The 21,160-nt window shown below is 45.3% G+C and overlaps 1 protein-coding gene across 2 annotated transcripts in view; it reads left to right on the plus strand.

The window, feature by feature from the left end:
• Positions 1-300: 300 nt before the first annotated feature.
• PARP1 (poly(ADP-ribose) polymerase 1) overlaps positions 301-21,160 on the plus strand; it is a 28,412-nt gene continuing 7,552 nt past the window's right edge. For both annotated transcript variants that reach the window (XM_084515355.1, XM_084515354.1), the window contains exons 1-14: positions 301-460; positions 2,446-2,608; positions 3,507-3,625; positions 4,661-4,875; positions 10,274-10,370; positions 10,699-10,815; positions 11,730-11,906; positions 12,344-12,485; positions 13,727-13,867; positions 14,554-14,796; positions 15,839-15,907; positions 16,717-16,849; positions 18,197-18,392; positions 19,873-20,001. In XM_084515355.1, coding sequence (XP_084371481.1) covers positions 341-460; positions 2,446-2,608; positions 3,507-3,625; positions 4,661-4,875; positions 10,274-10,370; positions 10,699-10,815; positions 11,730-11,906; positions 12,344-12,485; positions 13,727-13,867; positions 14,554-14,796; positions 15,839-15,907; positions 16,717-16,849; positions 18,197-18,392; positions 19,873-20,001 — 2,061 coding nt within the window. In that variant the 5' untranslated portion in view covers positions 301-340. The remainder of the gene's footprint in view (positions 461-2,445; positions 2,609-3,506; positions 3,626-4,660; positions 4,876-10,273; positions 10,371-10,698; positions 10,816-11,729; positions 11,907-12,343; positions 12,486-13,726; positions 13,868-14,553; positions 14,797-15,838; positions 15,908-16,716; positions 16,850-18,196; positions 18,393-19,872; positions 20,002-21,160) is intronic.

Here is a 21,160-nt window from a genome sequence, read left to right on the forward strand (position 1 = left end):
GAAGGGCCGAGCGGAGGCGGCCGCCTCACAGCCGCCGCCTCACAGGGCCCCCTCAGCGCGCCCCCCCCCTCCCGCCATACTGAGGGGCGGGGCCGCGCCGCGCTCCCGCCGCATGCCCGCGCCTGCCCGCCCCCTCCCCTCAGGCGGCGAGGCGGAAGGTTCGAGGCGCTGCCAGGCGCGGCGCGACGCCGGCCGAGCGGCCGATCCGGCCGGGCCCCGGCTCGGCTGCGCTGCGCTGTGGGGCGCTGCGCTCGGCGCTCGGCTCGCGGTGCCTGGCGCAGGGGCGGCCGTGAGGCGGCGGGAGGCAGCGGCAGCGGCAGGGGCAGCGGCAGGGGCAGGGATGGCGGAGCCGTCGGAGAAGCCGTACCGCGCCGAGTACGCCAAGAGCGGCCGCGCCTCCTGCAAGAAGTGCGGCGAGAGCATCGCCAAGGACTCGCTGCGCCTCGCCCTCATGGTGCAGGTACCGCACGGCGCGGCCCGAGGGCAGCGGGGCCGGGGGCTGGGCCCGGGTCCCTCAGGGGGTCCCTGACGGAGCCGCCTCAGGGGCTCCTTCCCGGGCCCCGCGCCCCCTGCTGCGCTTCTCCGCTCCCCATCCCTTTATTTAATTTATTTATTTATTTATTCGTTTGTTTGTTTATTTATTTTGACTTTTTTTTTGCCCCGCTGCGGAGCGCAGCCCCAGGCTGAGGGCCCGTGTTGCAGCAGGGCGCTGTGTGCGGGCCCTTTTTCTCCTCTCCCGGGGAACCCCCTGCGGGCGGCCACGTGCAGCGCGCTGAGGTCTCCGCAGATAGCGCGGGGGGGGTTACAAGGAGACTCGGGGCAAGCCACCAGCCTGGAGCCGTTTCTGCTGCATCTGCTCTTTTCCTTTGGATTGCTACCTGAAGAACTCCGCGTGGAAGCGTGACTTCCACTGTTTGGCATGCTGTGGGCACCCAGGTCTTCCAGCACCACCATGACTTGGACTTTTGTTTCCACCTGGAACTTGGCAGTTTGTTATCTGTGTGTGCAGCCAGAAAGCAAATTGGTCTCCTTTTTTTTTTTTTTTTTTTTCATAGTTTATTTAAGAAACTGTGGTAGAGAGAGGTGTGCTGGGAGGAATTCCATAAACCTAAGCCTAGCTTGCCTGGAGATCCCATTGCCTGCACGGAGAGAAGTCACACTCCAGGTGTGCAGCTCAAGTGGTGAAGGAGATCTGCCCCCTTCTGTGCACCCTGCCAGCTGGTGCCCCTAAAGCCTTTGTGTTAGGGACAGAGCCATGAGCAGTCCTCCAGTAAAACACCAAACGTGAGCCCATAGCTCAGGAGAGTGTGACTGAGTGCCGGAGGTGTGTGTGACTTCCAGGAATGTTGAGAGCAACCCCAGTGTGGCAGCTGTGTGGCTGTGGTGCCAAAAGGGTAACCATGTAATCTGATTGTGGGGAGAGTCTGGTAAGAAATAGGCACGTCCTTTGACAGTTCTGGTTGATGGTTCAGTTGTCACTGGGGCTCCCATCTTTGAAGCCTTTCTGCTTCCTTGCTGCCCCTGCATGAAACTCTTTGATTTTTCAGCTCAGAGCCACCCCTCGAGTTGCTGAGTGGTATGTAGAATGCCTTCCTAGGTCAGTAACTCTCTATCATCAGTAATAATAATAATACCACGCTGAGTGCTGTTAGTGCAGCAGGTGTTTATGTGTGTTGCTCAGAGCCAAACCGCTGCACAGTTATTTGCTCTGATGGGTAACTGGAACGGTGACAGGTTGGTACCTAGTGTGTCTGAGTCATAACAAAGCAGAGCGCTCCCGTGATGAGGCTGGAGAGAGAGCTCCAGAGCTGTTGTTCGGGGAAAACTTTGGTTGTGGTTCTGTCCTGATACAGGACTTTGGGTTCTGGCGTTCCCTTCAAATTTTGCCTCTGCCTCCTGCAGCCCACTTAGGAATTTTTTCAGGGCATGAGCCAGTTTGCTTGAGAAGTGGTCCTCAAAGGGACTGTGTGTCCTGCTTGGTGGTCTTGCAGAGCGAGGCCAGCAGCCTCTTCTGCTGCAGGAGTCTCAGAGGAGGTTGGAACAGCCAAGTCAAGTGTTGTTACTTGTGCTGCTTTCTCCACAACCTCTGTTTTGTTCTGCTCATCCCAGCAGAAGGACTGATTCTTACTGAGAAGAAATCCCTCCCTGTTTGCTAGGGGTTGGTATAGCCACGTGGATGCTGTTGCCTTTTTTCTTGAGAAATATGGACAGGCTAAGGAGCCCAGTGATAATCTCACTGTTCCTTCCATGCCTGTGCTCTTTGAGATCTCTCAGTTGGCAGCTTGTCTGTCACACTACATTTTCTTCTTAGGCTTTTCCTAAGTCATGTCTACGTGTTAATTTTAAAATAAATAAATTGTGTTTACCCAGGATTTTATCTCCCTCCACTCCCTGCCTTGGTTCTGAGTTGCTCCATCTTAGCCTAATGTGCTTTTTTTTCCCTAGTCACCCATGTTTGATGGCAAAGTTCCTCACTGGCACCACTACAGCTGCTTCTGGAAGCGGGCTCGGATTGTGTCCCACACAGACATTGATGGGTTTCCTGAGCTTCGGTGGGAAGATCAGGAGAAAATCAAGAAAGCCATTGAGACTGGAGGCCCTGGAGGAGGTATGCAGAGGTTCGGAGGTTTAGCTAGAACCACGTTCTCTCTTCTCAAGCTATGATTATGGTTATTTGATTGCCACATCCCTCTTAGCAAGTGATGTCAGAAGAATTTCTGTGGTGCCACTGCACTCCAGGGCTAGGACGCTGGCAGTATGACTGTTCTTAAAGGAGGAAAAAAACAAACAAACAAACAAACAAAAAAATAAGGCAGTTGGCAGACATATTACCAAATATTTGTTGTTTTTAAGACTTTTGTATTTTGTTTTCAGTTCTCCAGTATTAATGAATGTTCTTGTCATACGCTGTACTGATGGTGTCTTCACTGCAGTGTGTGGTTATGGTAGCTCTTTGACGTTGTTACACAACGAACTGAATTGGAGCGAGTGAGAAGGGTCTAAGTACAGACCAGACCAACCACCCCGAGTCACTCTGTAAACCAAGGATGCTGAGCAGTTTTAGGCTGATGTCTGCCTGTTGAAACATAATACAAAAAAAAAAAAAAAAAAAAAAAATGGCACTTAGAACACATCTGTTTTGAAGCAGAGATGTTTCTGACTCTTGTTACAGTCGGTCTTTAGTAAGACTTCATTTTACACTGCTTTCAGGAGAGAGGTAAAAGGTGTCAGCTCTGTGCTTACTCAGTGATTTTTTTAAAGACTTCCAAAGGTGCAATCCTGTACAATTGCTACTCAGTGGCTTAAAGAAATATTCCTATTTTAACAATGCTTTTAAGCGTGGACTGTTTATCTTGCTCTGAATGAAGATTCTTGATAGACGAACTGCTGAAGTGCAGAGGTTTACTAATGCAGACTGCTAACAATCTGGCATAGAGGAGATTTTTTGTAAAAGTGGGGGAGGATCGCATTTGAAGCTGCGCTCTGTGTTTGCCTTTGTTCTCCAGGAAAAGGAGGGGACCAGGAAGGAGGTGGCAAGGCTGAGAAGAGCCTGAATGACTTTGCTGCAGAATATGCAAAGTCTAACAGGAGTACTTGCAAAGGCTGTGAACAGAAAATAGAAAAAGTAAGATTTTCTTTAGTTCTCCATTTCTTGTCTTTTCTCCCACCAGTCCCAATTCCAGCAGTGGCTTTTTTAATTGCTTCCTGTCCGTTTTGCATACGGAGAGCACTTGGAGCTGCATTTCTGTGTTTGAGAAGCAGCTGTGTCCAGGACAGCTGACAACAAAGGCATCTTTCAGGCATTGGAGCTTGGGCTTTAGACCTGCCAACGCTTCCTTTCGCTTGAGCTTTTGAGCGGGCTGAAACGCTGCTTGCCAGTATTTTTGGTAGGAAGAGACAGGTGTCTTCTGCCTGTCGAAGCACTGCAAAGGTGTAAGCCTCTTCCTCCTCCTTTGTGTGCAGAGCATCTGTATTGGCTCCACTGAAGCAGACAAAAACAGTGATGCAACTAATTAACGGTGCTGCCCTATATTTCAGCGTGTTTCATTAGCCTGCTTTTAAAGGCAGTTGGTGAGATGAAGCTGTGAGCTTGTGATAGGTGAAAATAAACCTGCCAGTTTGGTAAAGTTGATGAGGGTCAAACAGCAGTGCTGATATACCTCTGTCTGCAGAAAGGTTGGTGGCTGGAGTGTAAATGTTTCCTTATTGGAGTGTGAAGTATTGCAGTCTGAGAGTATATAAAACAACTGCTTTTTGGGCATCTGAAAAGTAATTTGCAGTTAGAGGGGGTTAGGTAGTGCTAGCACTGATGTTTGACTGGTAAGGAATGTAAACTAATTATTCAGAGTTGCCTGCATGGGGTTTGGCGATGTGATCTTTGCTTGTTTAAGTTAACTGGCGGTCAGGGAGTTGGAGGAGTAAAGACTACATGATTACCTGTTTTGAATGGTTTTTGAACAGAAAATTACTTAAAAGGACGTGTTTTTTCCAACCTAGAAAGAATATTAGTGGAAGCAGAGGGACTGCAGGGAAGGGCTTGGGCAATAGCTGCAGACATTTCGCAGGTGTTTAGGAAGCATCAGCTTAGTAATGAGCTTACTAATATCCTGCTCTTTCCGGAACGGCCTAACAGTTGCTTTGTCTCTTTACCCTGCTCTAGGGACAGATTCGGATTTCCAAGAAGATGGTACATCCTGAAAAACCCCAGCTGGGAATGATCGATAACTGGTACCACCCAGACTGCTTCGTGAGCCGCCGAGCGGAGCTGGGTTTCCTCCCAGCATACGGGGCCGCCCAGCTCCTTGGCTTCAGCATCCTGAAAGCTGAAGATAAAGAAACTCTGAAGAAGCAGCTCCCAGCTACCAAAAGCGAAGGGTATGTGTGGAATGCAACGATTCGCGTTGTTACTTGCCTTCACCTACATCCGTGATGAATGTATTGTGTCATTGCTGTGTCTCTGTTAAAAGAAGAGCAGCTGTAGGAGGATGTGGTACTCCTGTGGCTTTAGGTAAATGACAACAGCCCCATTCCCCATCCCTGGGAGTCTGTAGTGCGCTTGCCCTTGTGACTGCCTTGAGGGAAATGCAGAGACCAGCAGCTGTGACTTACAGAACTGATCTGGGGCTTTTAGCCCTAAAATGCGTACTTAATACAAATGGATACTGGATGAGGACCTCCTTGTGTGATGCTGTTATCAGTGATGGTTTCCCTGGTCTAACCACTTACTAGACAATTGATCTGATCTCTTATCTATGTACTGCTGATCTGGGACAGATGCTGAGTCTGATAATGTCACTTGTTGGCTGCCTTCATGCTTGGATGTTCTTGTTTGCATAATCTTTCATGGTACAACTGAAATCGTATTGCCTGGCACTGAAATTTTGAATGGAGGCTCTTGACAAAAGTTGTGTTAACAGAGAAGCCCTTCAGGTGGCTTGCTAGCTTTGCTCAATCTTTTTCTGGTGGTGAAGGCTTCTGTTACTTGTTTTTTGAAGCGACTTTGCCTGGCATCATGCCTCATAACACTAGCCTGTGTTTGATTTATTATTTTTTTCCATGGAGAAGGAAACAAAGTATTGCTGGGTTCTACAAACAGGAAAGACAGTGTCTGTAAGATGTTGGGCTTTTCCATGTTCTTTTGTAGGCTGAATTCAGTTCTATTTTTTAAGGATTCATTATGAAACTGCCCAGTAAGACTTGACACTGGCTTTGGTCCTGTAAGTGTGTGGCTGGTGGACGTGATTCAGAGCCTTTCGAGTATTTCAGTGTTGTCCTTGGGTATAGGTAACAGTGGAGCTTGTGTAAACTGATCTGTGTGGTGTTAAGAGGATGCCATTCAACTTCCATGTTTTATTCTTGGTTGGCAAGCAGCTGCTCCAGAAGCATTCAGCAGTGGTGCAGGTGCCATGGGGAAGGTCCTGCAGCGCCATGCAAATGGGGTGCTCCTGGTGCTCCCCCGTGAGCCCTGTTGGGTCCTGCACCAACTGGTTGTTCAGCTGAGCTGCTGCAGGCTGTGGCCTTTCAGGCAGAGACGAGCTGTGTGACTCCCTGCCGACTTACCTCTTCACACGGGCACTTTCCCTCTGCGTGTTGCAGGCTATAAGTAGAAGCACAGTGTTTTCACATACTTGCAGAAATATTAAGGCTTTGGAAAGATAGGCCACAGAGTAGTTTGCCAAGTCACTGTGTAAATAAAAGCCTGGAATTGCAATGGAAAAAAGCTTATGGTGATGTAGGGTACTGTGAACCTTGACCTCATGCCAGCAAAGCAGCAGAACAGCTGATCTCTTCTGCTCTCTAAGCACTGCATGAGCAAGCCCCTCAATTGTGAGGATGCTGGCTGGCTCTTGTGATCCACACCACCTTTCTTCTGCTGTCTGGGTTGTGTGTTTGAGCCAAGGGTAGTAAGAATCAGTTGAAAAAGTAGCTGTCTGTCAAATGAACTGAATGAATGGGACTATAAATAGAGTGGAGAGGTGGGGGTGTGCTTCCTACCTGGTGATTGCCTGCCAAGAAAGCAGACAAGTTCTGAAGAAGCAAACCCTACAAAAAAAGAAACAGCCCAGGAGCTTGGGTGAGATGCAGTTAGCTCCTGTCATTCATCCTGTGTGTTCAGTCAGATAACTGAAATTAATGACAGAAATTGCATCTTGCAGAAACAGCATTAGAGCATCTGCTATAGGTGAGATCCTGAAAATGAACTTTAAAGTTATCTCTGCCTGTGCTGCAACCAAATTACATCTTGTATCAGGTGTTGTCTGCAATTCAGCTATGACGTAGCCAAATTCATGTGCTGCTTCTGCCTGTCTAGCCCATGCTCTGCAGAGAAGCTCCAACTTGGGCTGCCCCATCAGCCCTTTCTAAAAAAGTGCTGGTGTGACATCTCTATTGCAGGTGAGTGAAACCAAGCAGGGTTACCAAGAATAGGATGGGAAAATCTCTTCCCTCTGAGGGAGAAAAAATAGGAGAGCTTCCTGCAAGAATCCTGGTGGCTTTTCTTGGTCGGCGCTGGGTGAGACATGCTGACCCCCTGGGCTGCAGGCTGTCCTGCCTGAGTGCCAGCATTTTGCAGGCTCGGGGAAGGGAGGGTCTTTGTGTCCTACCCAGTGGCTTCTCTGCAGATGGTGCACTCCTGTACTGGTGTAGGAAAGGCAGTAGCAGCTTGCCTGGTCCTTTTCACTGTGTTTCTTTGGTTTTGAGCATGTCCCTGGAGGTCTTTAAAAGACGTTTAGATGTAGAGCTTAGGGAAATGGTTTAGTGGGGACTGTTAGCGTTAGGTCAGAGGTTGGACTCGATGACCTTGAGGTCTCTTCCAACCTAGAAAATTCTGTGATTCTGTGATTCTATGTGGTTTTGCTCTCCTGCTTTGATCTTTAATGCCATCTGCTTCTGCAATGTTTTCTACCTTGCTTGCTTGAGTAAAATTGCTGCTCAGGCCAGGAACCAAGTGTCATTCTGGAGGTGCCATCAGGTAGCACCTGATTAACTGCAGCTTGAGGCAGAGGGTAAGTGCTCAGATCAGCAACAATCTGCAAGTGCTTCACAGAGAGAAAGGAAGGGGGTACCAGCTCCTCCCTGCACCAGCTGCTTGCTTTATTCAGGGTTGCTCTGACTGTCCTTACCTCTTCATTTTCATTGTAAGGAGAATGTGAATGACAGTAGATGGTAAGGAAGGGTCAGGCTAGAGCGTGCCAGTTCACCTTCCTCTTCACCCTCTTGAAAGTTTGGATAGACCTTGTAGTTCTCTATCTACCAGGGAGGTGAAAAGTTCTCTGCATTTGATGCTAAGTACTAGTCCTGTTAAACAAGCTGTTGGACCATACGTGTTGAGTGCCTGGACTGCCCCTTCCCCAGCAGGAGAAAGGGCGTACGCAGTGGCACCTGGCTGCTGCTGGCAGCACGTGGTATTTGGTCCCAAGGGTGGCTGATGGCTTGTGTGTCAGTGAGGATCCGTTCTGTCAGTTCTAAAACTTGCAGTTCTGCGCAGACGGGAGGTGAATTCAGCTTTGCCTGTCCCTTCTTCAAACTATAAAATAACGATTAGACTTTAAGTCTTCAGCACAGCCAGGAACAAAAGAGAAGGTGGGAAGCCTGCAGCTTTATGCCTTTGCAATCCAGATGATCCTTCTCATTCTGCAGTTTGGGTGGCTGGATCAGGTATGGCAACTGCTCTGTACAGGAAAATCAACCCGCTGTCCCCTTAACTCTGAGAGGCTGCCAAAAGTGCAAGTTCCTGCTGGGATCTGGATGCTTTCCCTTGGTCCTAAGGCATCTCAGCAGGGTGATTGCCTTCCAGTGGTTTGAGTCCTGGCTTTCCTCTTTCCAGAGACAAGTTACTACACAGCCATGGGTCTTGGCTTGCTGGAGGCAGACTCTCAGCCTGCCAAGGGAGAGAGACTGCAGATACACAGCACTTGGGCACCCATCCTAAATACTTGCATGATTAAGCCCTCTGGCTTGGGAAGGTACAACAGGGCGCTTTGTGCTCAAGCTGATGTGTTTTTCCCGGATTATGCTGTGTGCTTCTGATTTGGTTAAAAATTCAGGAGCTGTGACTCTCATGGTGAGTGCTTTGTTTTTCATGCTGTAGTGATCTTCAGTGGATGCTCTGGCCTTGCTCCTTGTGGGGGTTGCAGCCAAAGAGGGGACTTGCATGGTCTGGGGACCTTTGAAGGCACAGCTGTGCTTGTGCTGTATCCATTCTTGCCACACTGGTTCCTGCTTATGTGATTTAAGAAAGAATATGGACTTTTTCTTGCAAAATGCAAGCAAATGCTGTTAGCCTGGTGTAGCCATCGTGCGTCCCCTGGGGTAGGCAACCTTGCAGCACAGCCCAGGCTCTGACCGATTGGACCTTGCAAGGGGACAGCTGTGAGATCAGATCTTCTGCAAACCCGGCACCTTAAAGATTTACAGAACGGTCTGAGTCATAATTTGGCCAGAAGTGCTAACAAAGGGCTATGGTAGCTACTGCAGATGAAATGAGAACTCGCCCCAGTTTTAGGCCCAGGATACTTTTCCTAGAACTTGCAGGTCCTTCGTGGATAAGTCCTCAGGGAGCACCTTTCAACATCCTCCTGCAGCCTTGTAGCTAATAAGCTGTTGTACTAAGTTTATCTTAACAGTAGCAAAGCACTAGAAGATGAAGTGTTGAAAATTGTGGAGGGCAACTGAGAACGTTAACTTTGACTTAACAATCAGCCACAGCTTATAAAGTTAGAATTTGCATACTTAAAAAGACTCCTGGCTGATGTTTCTAAAGAATAGCAGCTCTGTCAAAATGAAGTGCAAGTTGTCCAAGCTGTGCTCATATTGTGCCTCAAGTGCCAGGTCCATCCTGCCTCAAATGGGATAAAATTTCACTTTATTTCCTCACAGTGAGAACATGCACTGAGATGATTTGTTGACACCAATGTGTTTTGAAGCCACGCAGACCAAGGGGATGACAGAAGTCTGGAAACATAAATGATCTTCCTCTGAGGTCTCTCGTTCTTCAGAAGTCTGCCAAAATCCCCTGGCTTTCATTTGGCTTCCTTGTCTTTCTTGAGTGCCGTTTTCTATAACTTCTCCCCGTGCAGCTCTAAGGGCCCAGCTAATAATGGTATATTTTAGCATACAGAACTGCAAGGTAGTAAGTACATCATAAAACCACCGTCAGCCTGGGAGTACTTTACAGGTGGAAACTTCCTCCTGTCTGATTTCAGAGATCAGACTTAATTCCAAGCTGAAGAGGAGCTAGCTGGGAAGTATCAAGTTTCCCAGTGTGTTAACTTATTAGAAGTATTATATTTGCTGTCCTTTATTTCAATATGCACTGTCTTAGCTGAAAAATGAAGCTGTTGATTCAGCTGAAAGATACTATAGTCCTGTCTTTTAACCTTCATTGCTACTTCTCCTTGGATGTGGAGAGGTGTAAGTATACACAGTAAGTTTTATCTATGCCTTTGGAGTAACTAATACAGGTGTGGCTGAGTATGCCTGAAGCTTTGTGTTGTAGTATTTTCTGTGCTCTTCTGCCAGATCACAGTTATCTTGTGGAAAAGCTCAGTGTGCCTGACCTGATTGAGGTGGCTGTTGCAGAACCAAGTACGTATTTGCAATCTAAAATCGAAGAATTTGATAAATTGGGCTTGCCTGCTAAAACTCAGGACATTCAAGCCTCTACAGATATCAACAGTCAATAAACAGAGTTCTAGGAACATAAATATTAAATAAATGAACATAGCGTAAATTAAAATAACTTTGTGTGTGGTGTTTGCTTTTTCCCTATTAGGAAGAGAAAAGGAGAGGAGGTAGATGGAAATGTGACTGTGAAAAAGAAGCAGAAAAAAGAGAAAGAGAAGGAATCAAAGCAGGAAAAACAGCTGAAGGTGAGTTTTAGCTGATCAGATCCTACAGACTGCCTTGTTAGAAGAGTGTAGTGTCAGGCCCTAACTGAAGAGCTGTGGCAGCTGGAGAGAGACTGTACTTGGTGTCCAGACAAAGCAGAGCTGCAGTGCAGTGGCTTTAAAAATCTGTTCTAGCTGTTTGGGTAAAATGTGTGATTCTCCCCTTTGGCAAAGCTTCTTGTTGCTCTCTGTCTCCCAGGCTGACCTTAAAATCCCATGGGCTTGCTAAAACCTTGTCCACATGCTGCAGTTTGAGGTGTGTTCTTAGTGATTGACTGCAGGCTGCTGAGCTGCTGGCTTTTGTTAACAGGAACAGACAGAGCTGATCTGGGGCATCAAGGATGAGCTGAGGAAGGTCTGCTCCACTAATGACCTGAAAGAGCTGCTGATTGCCAACAAGCAGGAAGTGCCTTCAGGGGAGAACGCCGTAAGTAGTCGATTTACATGTGTGCTGGGTCTTCAGTGAAGCCAACCCACACTGATATTGCTGCAAAGTCCACAAGCATGCAGCATGTTCCTAACAGAAAATTTCAGAACGAAAAAAAAAGTGCAAACCCCAGGCCTTTTGTCCCAGGACTCTGATGATATTGCTATTACATGGGCTTGTGAAGGCACTGCATGGTGGTGTCTGATGCTGAATTAAATGTTTTGGTCTCAGCGATGTGCTGTTTTTCTGCTGTGTCCCAGCTGCTCCCTGTTTTTGTCGCTGGCCTTGGAAGGCCAGCTGTGTCCCAGGCCGCATCAAAAGACGCGTGACCAGCGGGGTGAGGGAGGTGATTGTCACCCTCTACTCTGACCGTGTGGGGCCCCACCTGGAGTGCTGCAACCAGGTTTGGGGCCCCCAGCACAAGAAAGATGTGGACCTGCATCCACATGGATGGGATGGGAACTGTCTAGACTCAAAATGGTCAAGAAAATCTCAAGGCAGGAAGACTGGGATTTGTGTGAGCCTACATTCCCACCTACGTTCTTGTGCTCAGATGCAGTATCTCATCTCCTCCTTTCCCATTCCTGTGCTGCTCTCTGGTCAGGGGCCATGTGGTAGATAAGTTCTCCTGAATGCTGACTCCAACTAGGAGATACCGTGAGTCATGAATGTGAGTGAACAGGCGTGGTGTGACTGGGGAAACTTCATGCCATGTTTAAGGCACTGTAAATCAAATAATTCTGCAAAGAATCTTGGCTTAAGTGCAATGTACATATGACATGAAGTACTGGAGAAGTCTGTGTCTGTGTGCCAACAGCTTTACAGTAATTTTCATGTCCAGCCCAGTGTAATGCAATGTGTGGGCTTCCAGTTTACTCCTGCTGTGACGTGTTTTATATTCCTTGTGGCTTTAGATCTTGGACCGAGTGGCAGATGGGATGGCATTTGGAGCTCTGCTTCCCTGCGAAGAGTGTAAAGGGCAGTTTGTGTTCAAGAGCGACGCGTATTACTGTTCAGGGGACATCACTGCCTGGACTAAGTGCGTTGCTAAAACACAGACTCCCAACAGGAAAGACTGGGTAATCCCAAAGGTGGGTATTAATTGCAAAATTGATGATCTGAAGTATGTTTCTTTATTGATGTTTCCTCTTACAGGGAGTTTGAATAGGCAGCAGTCAGTGTTGGATGCTAGGGGGCAGAGTGCACTGCACTGCTGAGCCCCTGTGACAGTGGGGAGGTCCTGTCACATCTATGTCCCTATAGGGCTAAGCACCTAATATACAACAGTCATCTTTTTTTCCCCAGTAACACTACATTAAGAGATGTTGCTGATTTGATTTGAAACTAGTCATTTATCTTCTTCTAGCTTTGGTTTTCCAGTCAGTAAACTGGGTTTTTGCCTGCCTGAATATGAATCCTAATCTCAGAAATCTGCAGTAAATTACAAAATCTGACCAGTGCTCAATTTAGCCTTAACATTTTCTAATATTATTTGTTTATAAAGTCTGTTTATGCTTCCATCCCCCAGGAGTTTCGTGAAATTCCTTACCTCAAGAAATTTAAGTGTAAGAAACAGGATAGGATATTCCCTCCAGAGGCTGCAACTGTGAACTCTGCGCTTCCTCCACATGCGTCTGCTCCTTTGACAGAGACCGTTTCTGCACCCCAAGGTAAGTGGAGCTCAGGATGTGTAATGCCATTCCTATCAAAACCCTAACCAGGCATGCTGTTTGCTGTTCTACTGCTGAGTGACTGAGATTCTGTGGTGAGAAACAGCATAGCAGTCTCATGTGCTTCATCTTCCTAGCAGAGGTAGACCCTGTTATGGTGGGTTGCCTGGGGACATGTGCTTGAGATCCTGGTTGTTTCCTGACAGATCATTTTGGGTATGTTTTGGTATGTTTGTGATGAATTGGAAATTTAAAGGCCTGTGTTGCGAGTGACATCTGCTGTGAAATGCCTTCTTGCTTGACTTCTCGGGGAACATCCAGGGACCTTAGTTGTGCCAGACTCCTTATTCCATGTCCAGTGTCACCTTTTTAAGGTCAAGAGGTAGTTTGAAATCCTCCATTTGGATTTGGTCTTAACCACTGACTAACAATGCACAAACAAAGATACGCTGTCTCCAACCCATTCCATGAAAGTAAATTCAGTCTGTTAATTTAGAATTAAGCCCAGGTTGATTTGTTTGCTGGCAGCTTAACTCACTTGTGTTTGGGTGGTAGTGGGTGAACAAACACCTCAGTTGGTCAACCAGAGTTAATAGCGCTCACTTTAGAAGTGGGGATACGCTTTGAGATATTTCCTGTGTCTTGGGTCCACCCACATGGCAAAGCTCATTGCATTGGTGTTCACACTGTGATGTGATGGAGCAGCAGCTGGTTACCAGTTTGCTTCTGTCTTGTTACGGGGTTTGTATGATTCAGCCAACTTACAACTTTTGTACTGTCTAAAAGATCAAAACTCAAATGTATTGTAACGTGGGAACACTGTTGCTTGAGACACAAACCTTCAACTCTTCAAAACCAGATTTCCTTTTGAAGAGGCAGGAGCTTCCACGCTGTCCAGACATCAAATGAGGAGGGAAGCTGAACAGTCTCTAGTAGCATAGCGTTGAAGCAGACTGATTTTTATTTTTGTTTAAAAAAAGGAAACACAGACAACTAATGTGCATACATATCCATCCTTCCTGCCTTCTGTTTGTTGGGTGTGCTGGGTTTTGTTGCCTCCTAGGGGAACGGAAGCCTTCTGCCACTTGCCTTAGCACAGGTCAGGCCTGTTTAGACCCTTGTCTCCCTGCTGACTGAGCTGATTGTTCCGAGTGTGTGGGATGCTGTCCATTTGTGTTTGTTATTTGTCTGGGGGGCTTTGTGCTTGTCACTAACATGCTGTGTTGTTTCCAAACCCCTAGACAAACCACTGGCCAACATGAAGATCCTGGCTCTTGGAAAGCTGTCCAAGAACAAGGAGGAAGTGAAGAACATCGTGGAGGAGTTGGGAGGAAAGATGACGACAACAGCTAACAAGGCCACGCTGTGCATCAGCACACAGAGTGAGCAGCCATGCAGTGCTTTCTGGTAGTGCTCCTCACAGAGCTGAGCAGATCAGAGAGGGTGCACGTCCTGAGAGCTCTCTGGATTAGTGTTTGGGCTAGGAGGAGTGTTTGTGTGCACACACTGCCTTAGTGTGCTTGGAAACGTAAAGACAATGTGTGCTCTTTAAGTTTTACTCCCCTAGTATATTAATCTTGTGGGTTGTGCCATGAGGCTCTGTTGGGTTTGCAGCAGCTGAAGCTCAGATCCCTGTGCAGAGCGTGGTGGTGTGCGAGCCAGTGTTGGTGGACTGACAGTGCTGGGGACTCTAACCTCGGAGAAGCCACCCTTGCCTTGGAGAAGCTGTGGAGTTGACTGTGGGCGCTTGAGGGCAGTGTTTTCTCTGGAGACAGCTCTTGCTCCCTGTTGGTGTTGACCTCCAAACTGGGTGCTGAGGTAGGAGATCTGCTCCCACCTGGTAGGATGCCCAAGAGGGCAGCCCCAGCCCAGCTCTAGGAAGGGGAGAGCTGGACCAGCCAGGTAAAACACAAGTGTTCCTGCTCTAGCCCAGGCTACGGTCTTGAACGTTGTGGAAATGTATTTCCTCAAAGCTTTGGAGCCCTGAATCATGGCCAGAGGTAGGGGCTAAAGTCTGAAACCTCATTGATTTATTTTTGTCTCTCCCTTCCCCACCCTGCTTATTCAGAGGATTTGGAGAAAATGAGCAAGAAGATGGAAGAAGTGAAGGAGGCCAAAGTCCGCGTGGTCTCAGAGGCGTTTCTTCAGGACGTGAAATCCTCCAGCAAGAGCTTTCAGGAGCTTCTTTCTATCCATGCAATTTCACCTTGGGGTGCAGAGATAAAAATGGAGCACCACGAGGTGGCCGTGGATGGGAAATGCAGCAAGCCCCAGCATACGAAGAGTGCTGGGAAGGTCAAAGAAGAACAAGGTGATGAACAATGCAGTTGTTTCTCCAGGGGCCTGTTTAATGCTGTGTGTGTGCACAAAACAAACCTGGGTGTAGTCCAGCCCCGTGTTTTGCTAGAGTTCTCTGACTTTTTTTTTCTCATAAGAAATTTAAATAATCAAGCCTTGGGACAAGACTAGCTTTAAGTAAACAGGAAGCTGTCCCCTGAACTGGCTGTCATTTGTCCTAGGTCAGTCTGGCTTCAGAGATCTTTCATCCTATACGTGCACAGGCTCCCTGACATCAGTCTGAACTCTTCCCCAAAACACTTTCTCTGCCAGTCTGGGTCACTGTTGCAGCTTCAAGGAGCTGCTGGAGCACTAAATTGTGACAGACACTACTGTGACCACCCCCACCAGGGGTGCTCACACGTGAGAAAATGCTGGAGCCCAAAGCAATGGTGTCTTGTAGTGAGTATAGAATGTATTTTATTTTTTTTAATGAAGGAAGGAAAAATCCAACACCAGTGGCATTCCTTATGACTGCCGAGCAAGTTTGCATTATTCATGCTGCAAAGTGAAGAAAGCCATTAGATCTGCTCGGAACCTATCTTCAGAACCCATTCTTTTCCATATTCCCTAAGCTTTTGGTTTCTATCACTCAACTGGGTGTGTTATTGCCAAACTATTTCACGGCAGCAGAATGTCTGAGGGGGCTGAATGTCCCACATACTCCCGATGGGGTTTTTAAATCCTATTTAAACATAACCACAAATATGACTTTTATCTACTGTGTAGGTGAAAAAATGGTACAGCCTGACGTTTGGGGCCAGGAGGAAGGAAAATGGATGTTATGTGGGGAGACCTTGTTTTTCATTTCATTGTGTGGGAGCTGGGGGTGGATGGCAGTGAATTGGCTGCTAAAGGCAGCTAAAAAAAAATCATTGACGTGCTGGTGTTCTTGTACTGGGAACCTGATTTAAAGTCTGATTAAGGCCATAATTAGGCAAATTGAGAATTTGTATCTTGATTCAAGTTAAACCACGTTGCCTGCGTAGGAAAAAAATAACTCCTTATTCCTGCAGGACCTAGCAAGTCTGAAAAGAAAATGAAGCTAACAGTTAAAGGTGGAGCAGCAGTAGATCCTGATTCTGGTGAGTGATTGCAATGGTTGAACCTGTGCCACAGCCCGCAGGATGTGTGATTGTTTACAAAATAGATTTTTCTGTGAAAGGATAAGGGTTTGGAGTCCTTAACATAAAAGTTAAGGGTTAATATAAAAATTAAGGATTCCACAAAAGGAAACCTGATTTTTTAAACCAGCTTTTCATGCTTTCAAAGGAAGGCTATTAATTGACATCTAAAGATGGATTTTCCAAGATTTTCTTGTGCATCTTTCTGAAGGACCACTTAAACTGAAGCATGTCCCTTGCTCAGCTTCATGAGCACCTGTCAGAAGAGTGAATAAAAGCCTAGCCAGTAGAGGCTATGAGTCTGGCATGAGCATCTGCATCAAGACTCTAACTTGGGGGGCAACTTCTGCTGCTCTCCAAACCTACGGTGTACAGATGTCACCGTGAGAGGTCATATTGCAACCAAGACGAGCCTTCATTTTTTCAGTCCATTTTCTAGAGTGACACCTGCAAAACTATATCTCTTGAGAATTCCTCCAGCCAGCCATGCAATGTTAAATACTAGATTTTAGATGGTCCTTTCTCAAACATACAATTCTTTTTTCTCAAGTTAGGGTTGAGGTCCTTTCCAATACATCAAAAGGTGCATACTCACTATCTGTTGAAAAGGAAATATGCTTTATGTAGTTTTGAATTAGCATGTTATCACTGTTTTTTCCAATAGTTTTGTTAAAATGCATACAACTTAATGAAATGTCTGTGTGAACGTGAATGTAGCAAGGCAACCGAAAATGGTAACCACTTCTGTATTCTCATTTTCTTCTCTGTAGGTTTGGAGGATTCTGCTCATGTGTTTGAAAAAGGTGGAAAGATCTTCAGTGCAACTCTGGGTCTAGTAGATATTGTGAAAGGAACGAATTCCTATTACAAACTGCAGCTCCTAGAGGATGACAGAGAGAGCAGGTGAATTTAGCTTTCCCCATAAATGCCTTTGTTTACTTTTTTTCCAATAAGTACTGGATTTTTTGTTTCTACAAAAAGAAGGAACGGGCAAAATGTTTTTCTGAGGATATGCAAACATCCAGGGAAGGTTTCTGCCCTGTATGGAGACGTTTCTTTGTGGTGTTGACAAAACCTAAGTTGGGAAGTAATAAAGGTTGCTGAATTGTTTCTGGAAGCATTCATTCTTGCATCCTAGGAGAAGTGAGGCTCGTACAATAGGAACCTTCTCAGGTCTAGATTAACTGACTAACAGGAGGGCCGTGCTGCTCTGTGATTCATGGCTGCCCTTAAAAATACAGGAGAAGGTTCTTCTGTTTTAACATCTAAGACCACGTGCATGAAGTCTGCGGGAATCTCTCCCATATTCTCCAACTTACTTTTGTCTTCTAATTGTAGAGCTGTAATTCTGGGAAACAAAACCAGATTCTGCCTGTTCCACCACAGCGTATTCCTGAATTGAGTGTGCTGCTGCTTAGCAAAATGCATTGAAATGGTCAGGGGGTGATAATGCGTTTAGCTTTCCAGTCTCATCAGGCATGTGGCAGAGCTGTCCAGTGGTTGTATTTCTGACAACAAATAAAGAAGTGGAGAGGCTTCTTTGAAGTGGAATTGTGCCCACAAGCATGCAAGGGATGCACAGAAATCTGGAGGAGTTAATAGCTGTCAGCAACAAACCTGGTTCATTTCTGGATTTATTTGTACTCTACCTTGTTCATTGTAAGCTTTTCTTGCTGGCTTCTGCATTTGGCGTTTGTACCTGGATCTGTGATTGGTACATGGAGGGATCTCAGCACCGCGTTTTGCACCTGACAAATTGGAATGTTTGCTTGATTGTATCCCTGTAAATAATACATCAGCTTACACAAGCTGGTATTGATAATACAAACGTGTACTTGAATTGTTTATTTGAGAAATGGGAATCTGAATTCTAGGATTTTGAGTCATAGGCTTAAAAGTGCATGGTGTTTGTTTTTCAAATACACCCCAAAAGTCTGAAGATGTGTATTTATGAAGCATTGACTGAAGCGGTGATAGCCTTTTTTTTTTTCTTCGCCTGTGCATGCATTTGTCTTCAGGAGTGTACGTCTGGTCTGTTTACAGTGCGTGTTTATTACGCCAGTTTTTGGACATATGCTCTGTGGTGGCTCTTCTGCTGCTCTCCTGCAGAATGTCTCCCCTTAAATTCATGGTATGGAAATGGCTGATTCACAGTTGTATGATTGTTGCAGAATCGGTTTAAATTGTACTGAGATCTAGAGTCAGAAACCTTATATCTGTTGTTTTTTTTCTCATGTTTCACTTCTGTAGGTACTGGGTGTTTAGATCCTGGGGTCGTGTGGGCACTGTAATTGGGAGTAACAAGCTGGAGCAGATGCCATCAAAAGAAGATGCTGTTGAACACTTCCTTAACTTGTATGAAGAGAAAACTGGCAATTCGTGGCATTCGAAGAACTTCACTAAATATCCCAAAAAATTCTACCCACTGGAAATCGATTATGGACAGGTAACTCTGAAATGTCCCTGTGCCAGCTGGAGCATTGCTCAGCTGCTTTCCTGTAACGTGCTCCCTGTTGGATCATTTACACTTTAACAAATTTGAGGAATGAAGCGCAGATGTTTTCATTGCACGGGTTATTCATATAAGCATAGGGAGACCACTGGGAGGACAAATACATGCTACTGTGTGTACTGTTATGGGTATGTTTAAATATATATTTTCATAGCATTGTATGAAAAAGTGTCCAGTCAGGGGGATATTGAGATTCTTACTGCTTGGTCAGTTCACTTTGTTAGTAAAGTAACTAGTGCCTATTCTTTCCACTAGAGAAATAGAGCTGTAGAGCTGTAGATCAAATGAGAGCAGTCACGTGTGTAAAGATTAAAGTAGATGTGTTGGTAAACTAGTCTGTTTTCTGTTGTCAACACTGAAGTTTGTTTAGCAATTATTCTTGTTTACTCTTTGTAATTCTACAGATGTTAATTTGAAATTAAATGAGCAGTCAGTTCACATACTCCCTTGTCTGAAAACACCATTTTCTTTTATTTAAATAGAGACTTCTCATCTGTCTTCTGCATCCAAAATCCTCCCAAATGGTGAAGCAAATCTTATGCAGCACTATGCCTAGTGCAGATATTGAGCAGACTGAGAGAAATCACTCGGTGTCAGTAGGATTTGGCTATTTAGACAGCTAAGCAAAATCAGAATTCTATTTCTCCTACCCATTGGGGTTTGTGTCTTTATTTAAAGATTTACCTATAACTTAAACTATTTTCAGATGACATAGTTGAATGCTGTTTAATAGCTATAAAGACATTGGAGGACCTGTTTTCAAGACATTACGTTTTTCTGTGGCCACATTACTGGATGACTTCTTTCACTATGAAGCACCCAGTGCTTAGCTTTATTTCTGGAAATTTGAATATTGCAGCAACTGTCTGTTACACTGCAGTGTACAGTGACGCTGTAGCATCTGGCAGATGCTTTATTGGTGAAATGCTCTATCCATGAAAGTACCAAGATGGTGTTGTGGCTAACTGATGATTCCTATACTCATCTATGACAGTTTTTATTATAAGAACTTAGTGAAATTAATTATTACCTCTGTATTTTGTCATAAAACAATGAAGTAAACAGTCTTTTTTTCATATCAAGGTCTTTATGTAGCAGAAAGCTTCCAGAAAAAGTAAATGACCTCTTCCTTGAGGTAAACCAGAGATGCACACAGTGTGCAGTTCCTTGATTCTACAATTCTACCTTTCACAATTCTCCCTCATGAAGTAAGGTCTGCTAAGTTACTGAATAAGTGGATTTTTGAAGCCACTTTGCTCCAGAATGTCAGAGCAGTGTCCCACACTCCCTACGAATTTCAGTCTAATAATAGCATGCATACACTAAACTGAGTTTAATTTGTTACCATGGCAGCCAGTGTATCACCTTTATCTTTTGTGACTTTGCTATTTCTAATACTATTTCTTCTTCCCAGGATGAAGAAGCTGTCAAGAAACTCACAGTGGGTGCTGGGACTAAATCAAAACTTGCTAAGCCAATCCAAGACCTTATTAAGATGATCTTTGATGTGGAGAGCATGAAGAAAGCAATGGTGGAATTTGAGGTGACCATACGCATTCATGTTTTTCACTTCTAACCTTTCTTTCTCTACTTATTTGCACTTACACAGCCAGAAGCAAGATCTTTGCAATCCAGGGTGCATCATGCTTGCCAGAAATAAGTGTCAGTTTTAGATCAGCCTTAAAAGAAGCGCAGAAGTCTGACCAGAATTTGCCAAGCACTGGAAATAGTAATTTAGTTTTTATGCACACAGCTTTTAAAACATAGGTGTGGTCTTTGTTATAAGGGGTAAACCAGATTTTTTGGGCAATGCTGCCACTAATTTAGCATGCAAACGAGCATGCAGCTCAGACTTGAAGTGTTGCCAGTTGATACAAGCATTAATGAATTGCCTTGTCAAAGTCCAGATCCCCTTTTGAACTGGGCCAAGCTCTATTTTTTGTTGTTGTTGTTTTATTTCTCACTTGTTCTAATGATACCCTTTTTTTCCCATACTTTGATCTGTGCTGTCACCCTCAGTGCACCTGGCAGTATTAATCTCAAGTGTGTTCCCAAGACGTGATCAGTTTTGAAGCCTTTCTTCTCTTTCTGCAGTCCGTCTTGGCTTTTCTTAGTCCCTGACTATATGTATGTGTAGCTGCAACTAGAAGTATATCCTTAAAAATCTCTATTAAAAAAAAAAAAATCACCATAAGGCTTTCAAACTAATCTCTGTGTGTTAGAAGAGCCTTTCGAGTTCAGCTTGCAGAGAAGATTTTCATACAGCTGGGTTTCCTAGCTTTGTAATGAGTCAATAATGTACAGCTTATCCAGGTAGTACATGGTTTCATTGGATCTTCTGTCTTTGAGCTGAATTTTAAACCCATCAGATTAAGTAAATGCTAGTTTGATCTGCAGGATGTATAGTGAGTACTGTCAAGAGCCCAGAGGGGATTTGTATAACCTTTGTAAACAACTCCATTGGAGTCAACTTTTGATACATGCTTTTGTATTCAGACAGTCCTTAATTATGCAAGCATTAATGCAAATGTGAAACTCTCCCAAGATCCATCAATACAAAAGCAACAGCAACATATGAAATAAATCAATAGCTAAGACATCACTCTTAACTTTGTTTCTTTTTGTTTTGTTTTTCAACAATGAATATGAAGTATCTTGTAACCTCTTAATATTTGACTGTGTTGCAATGGTTTCAGTGTCGT

Source organism: Aythya ferina (assembly GCF_964211825.1).
Source record: "Aythya ferina genome assembly, chromosome: 3".
NCBI classification, from domain to species: Eukaryota; Metazoa; Chordata; class Aves; order Anseriformes; family Anatidae; genus Aythya; species Aythya ferina.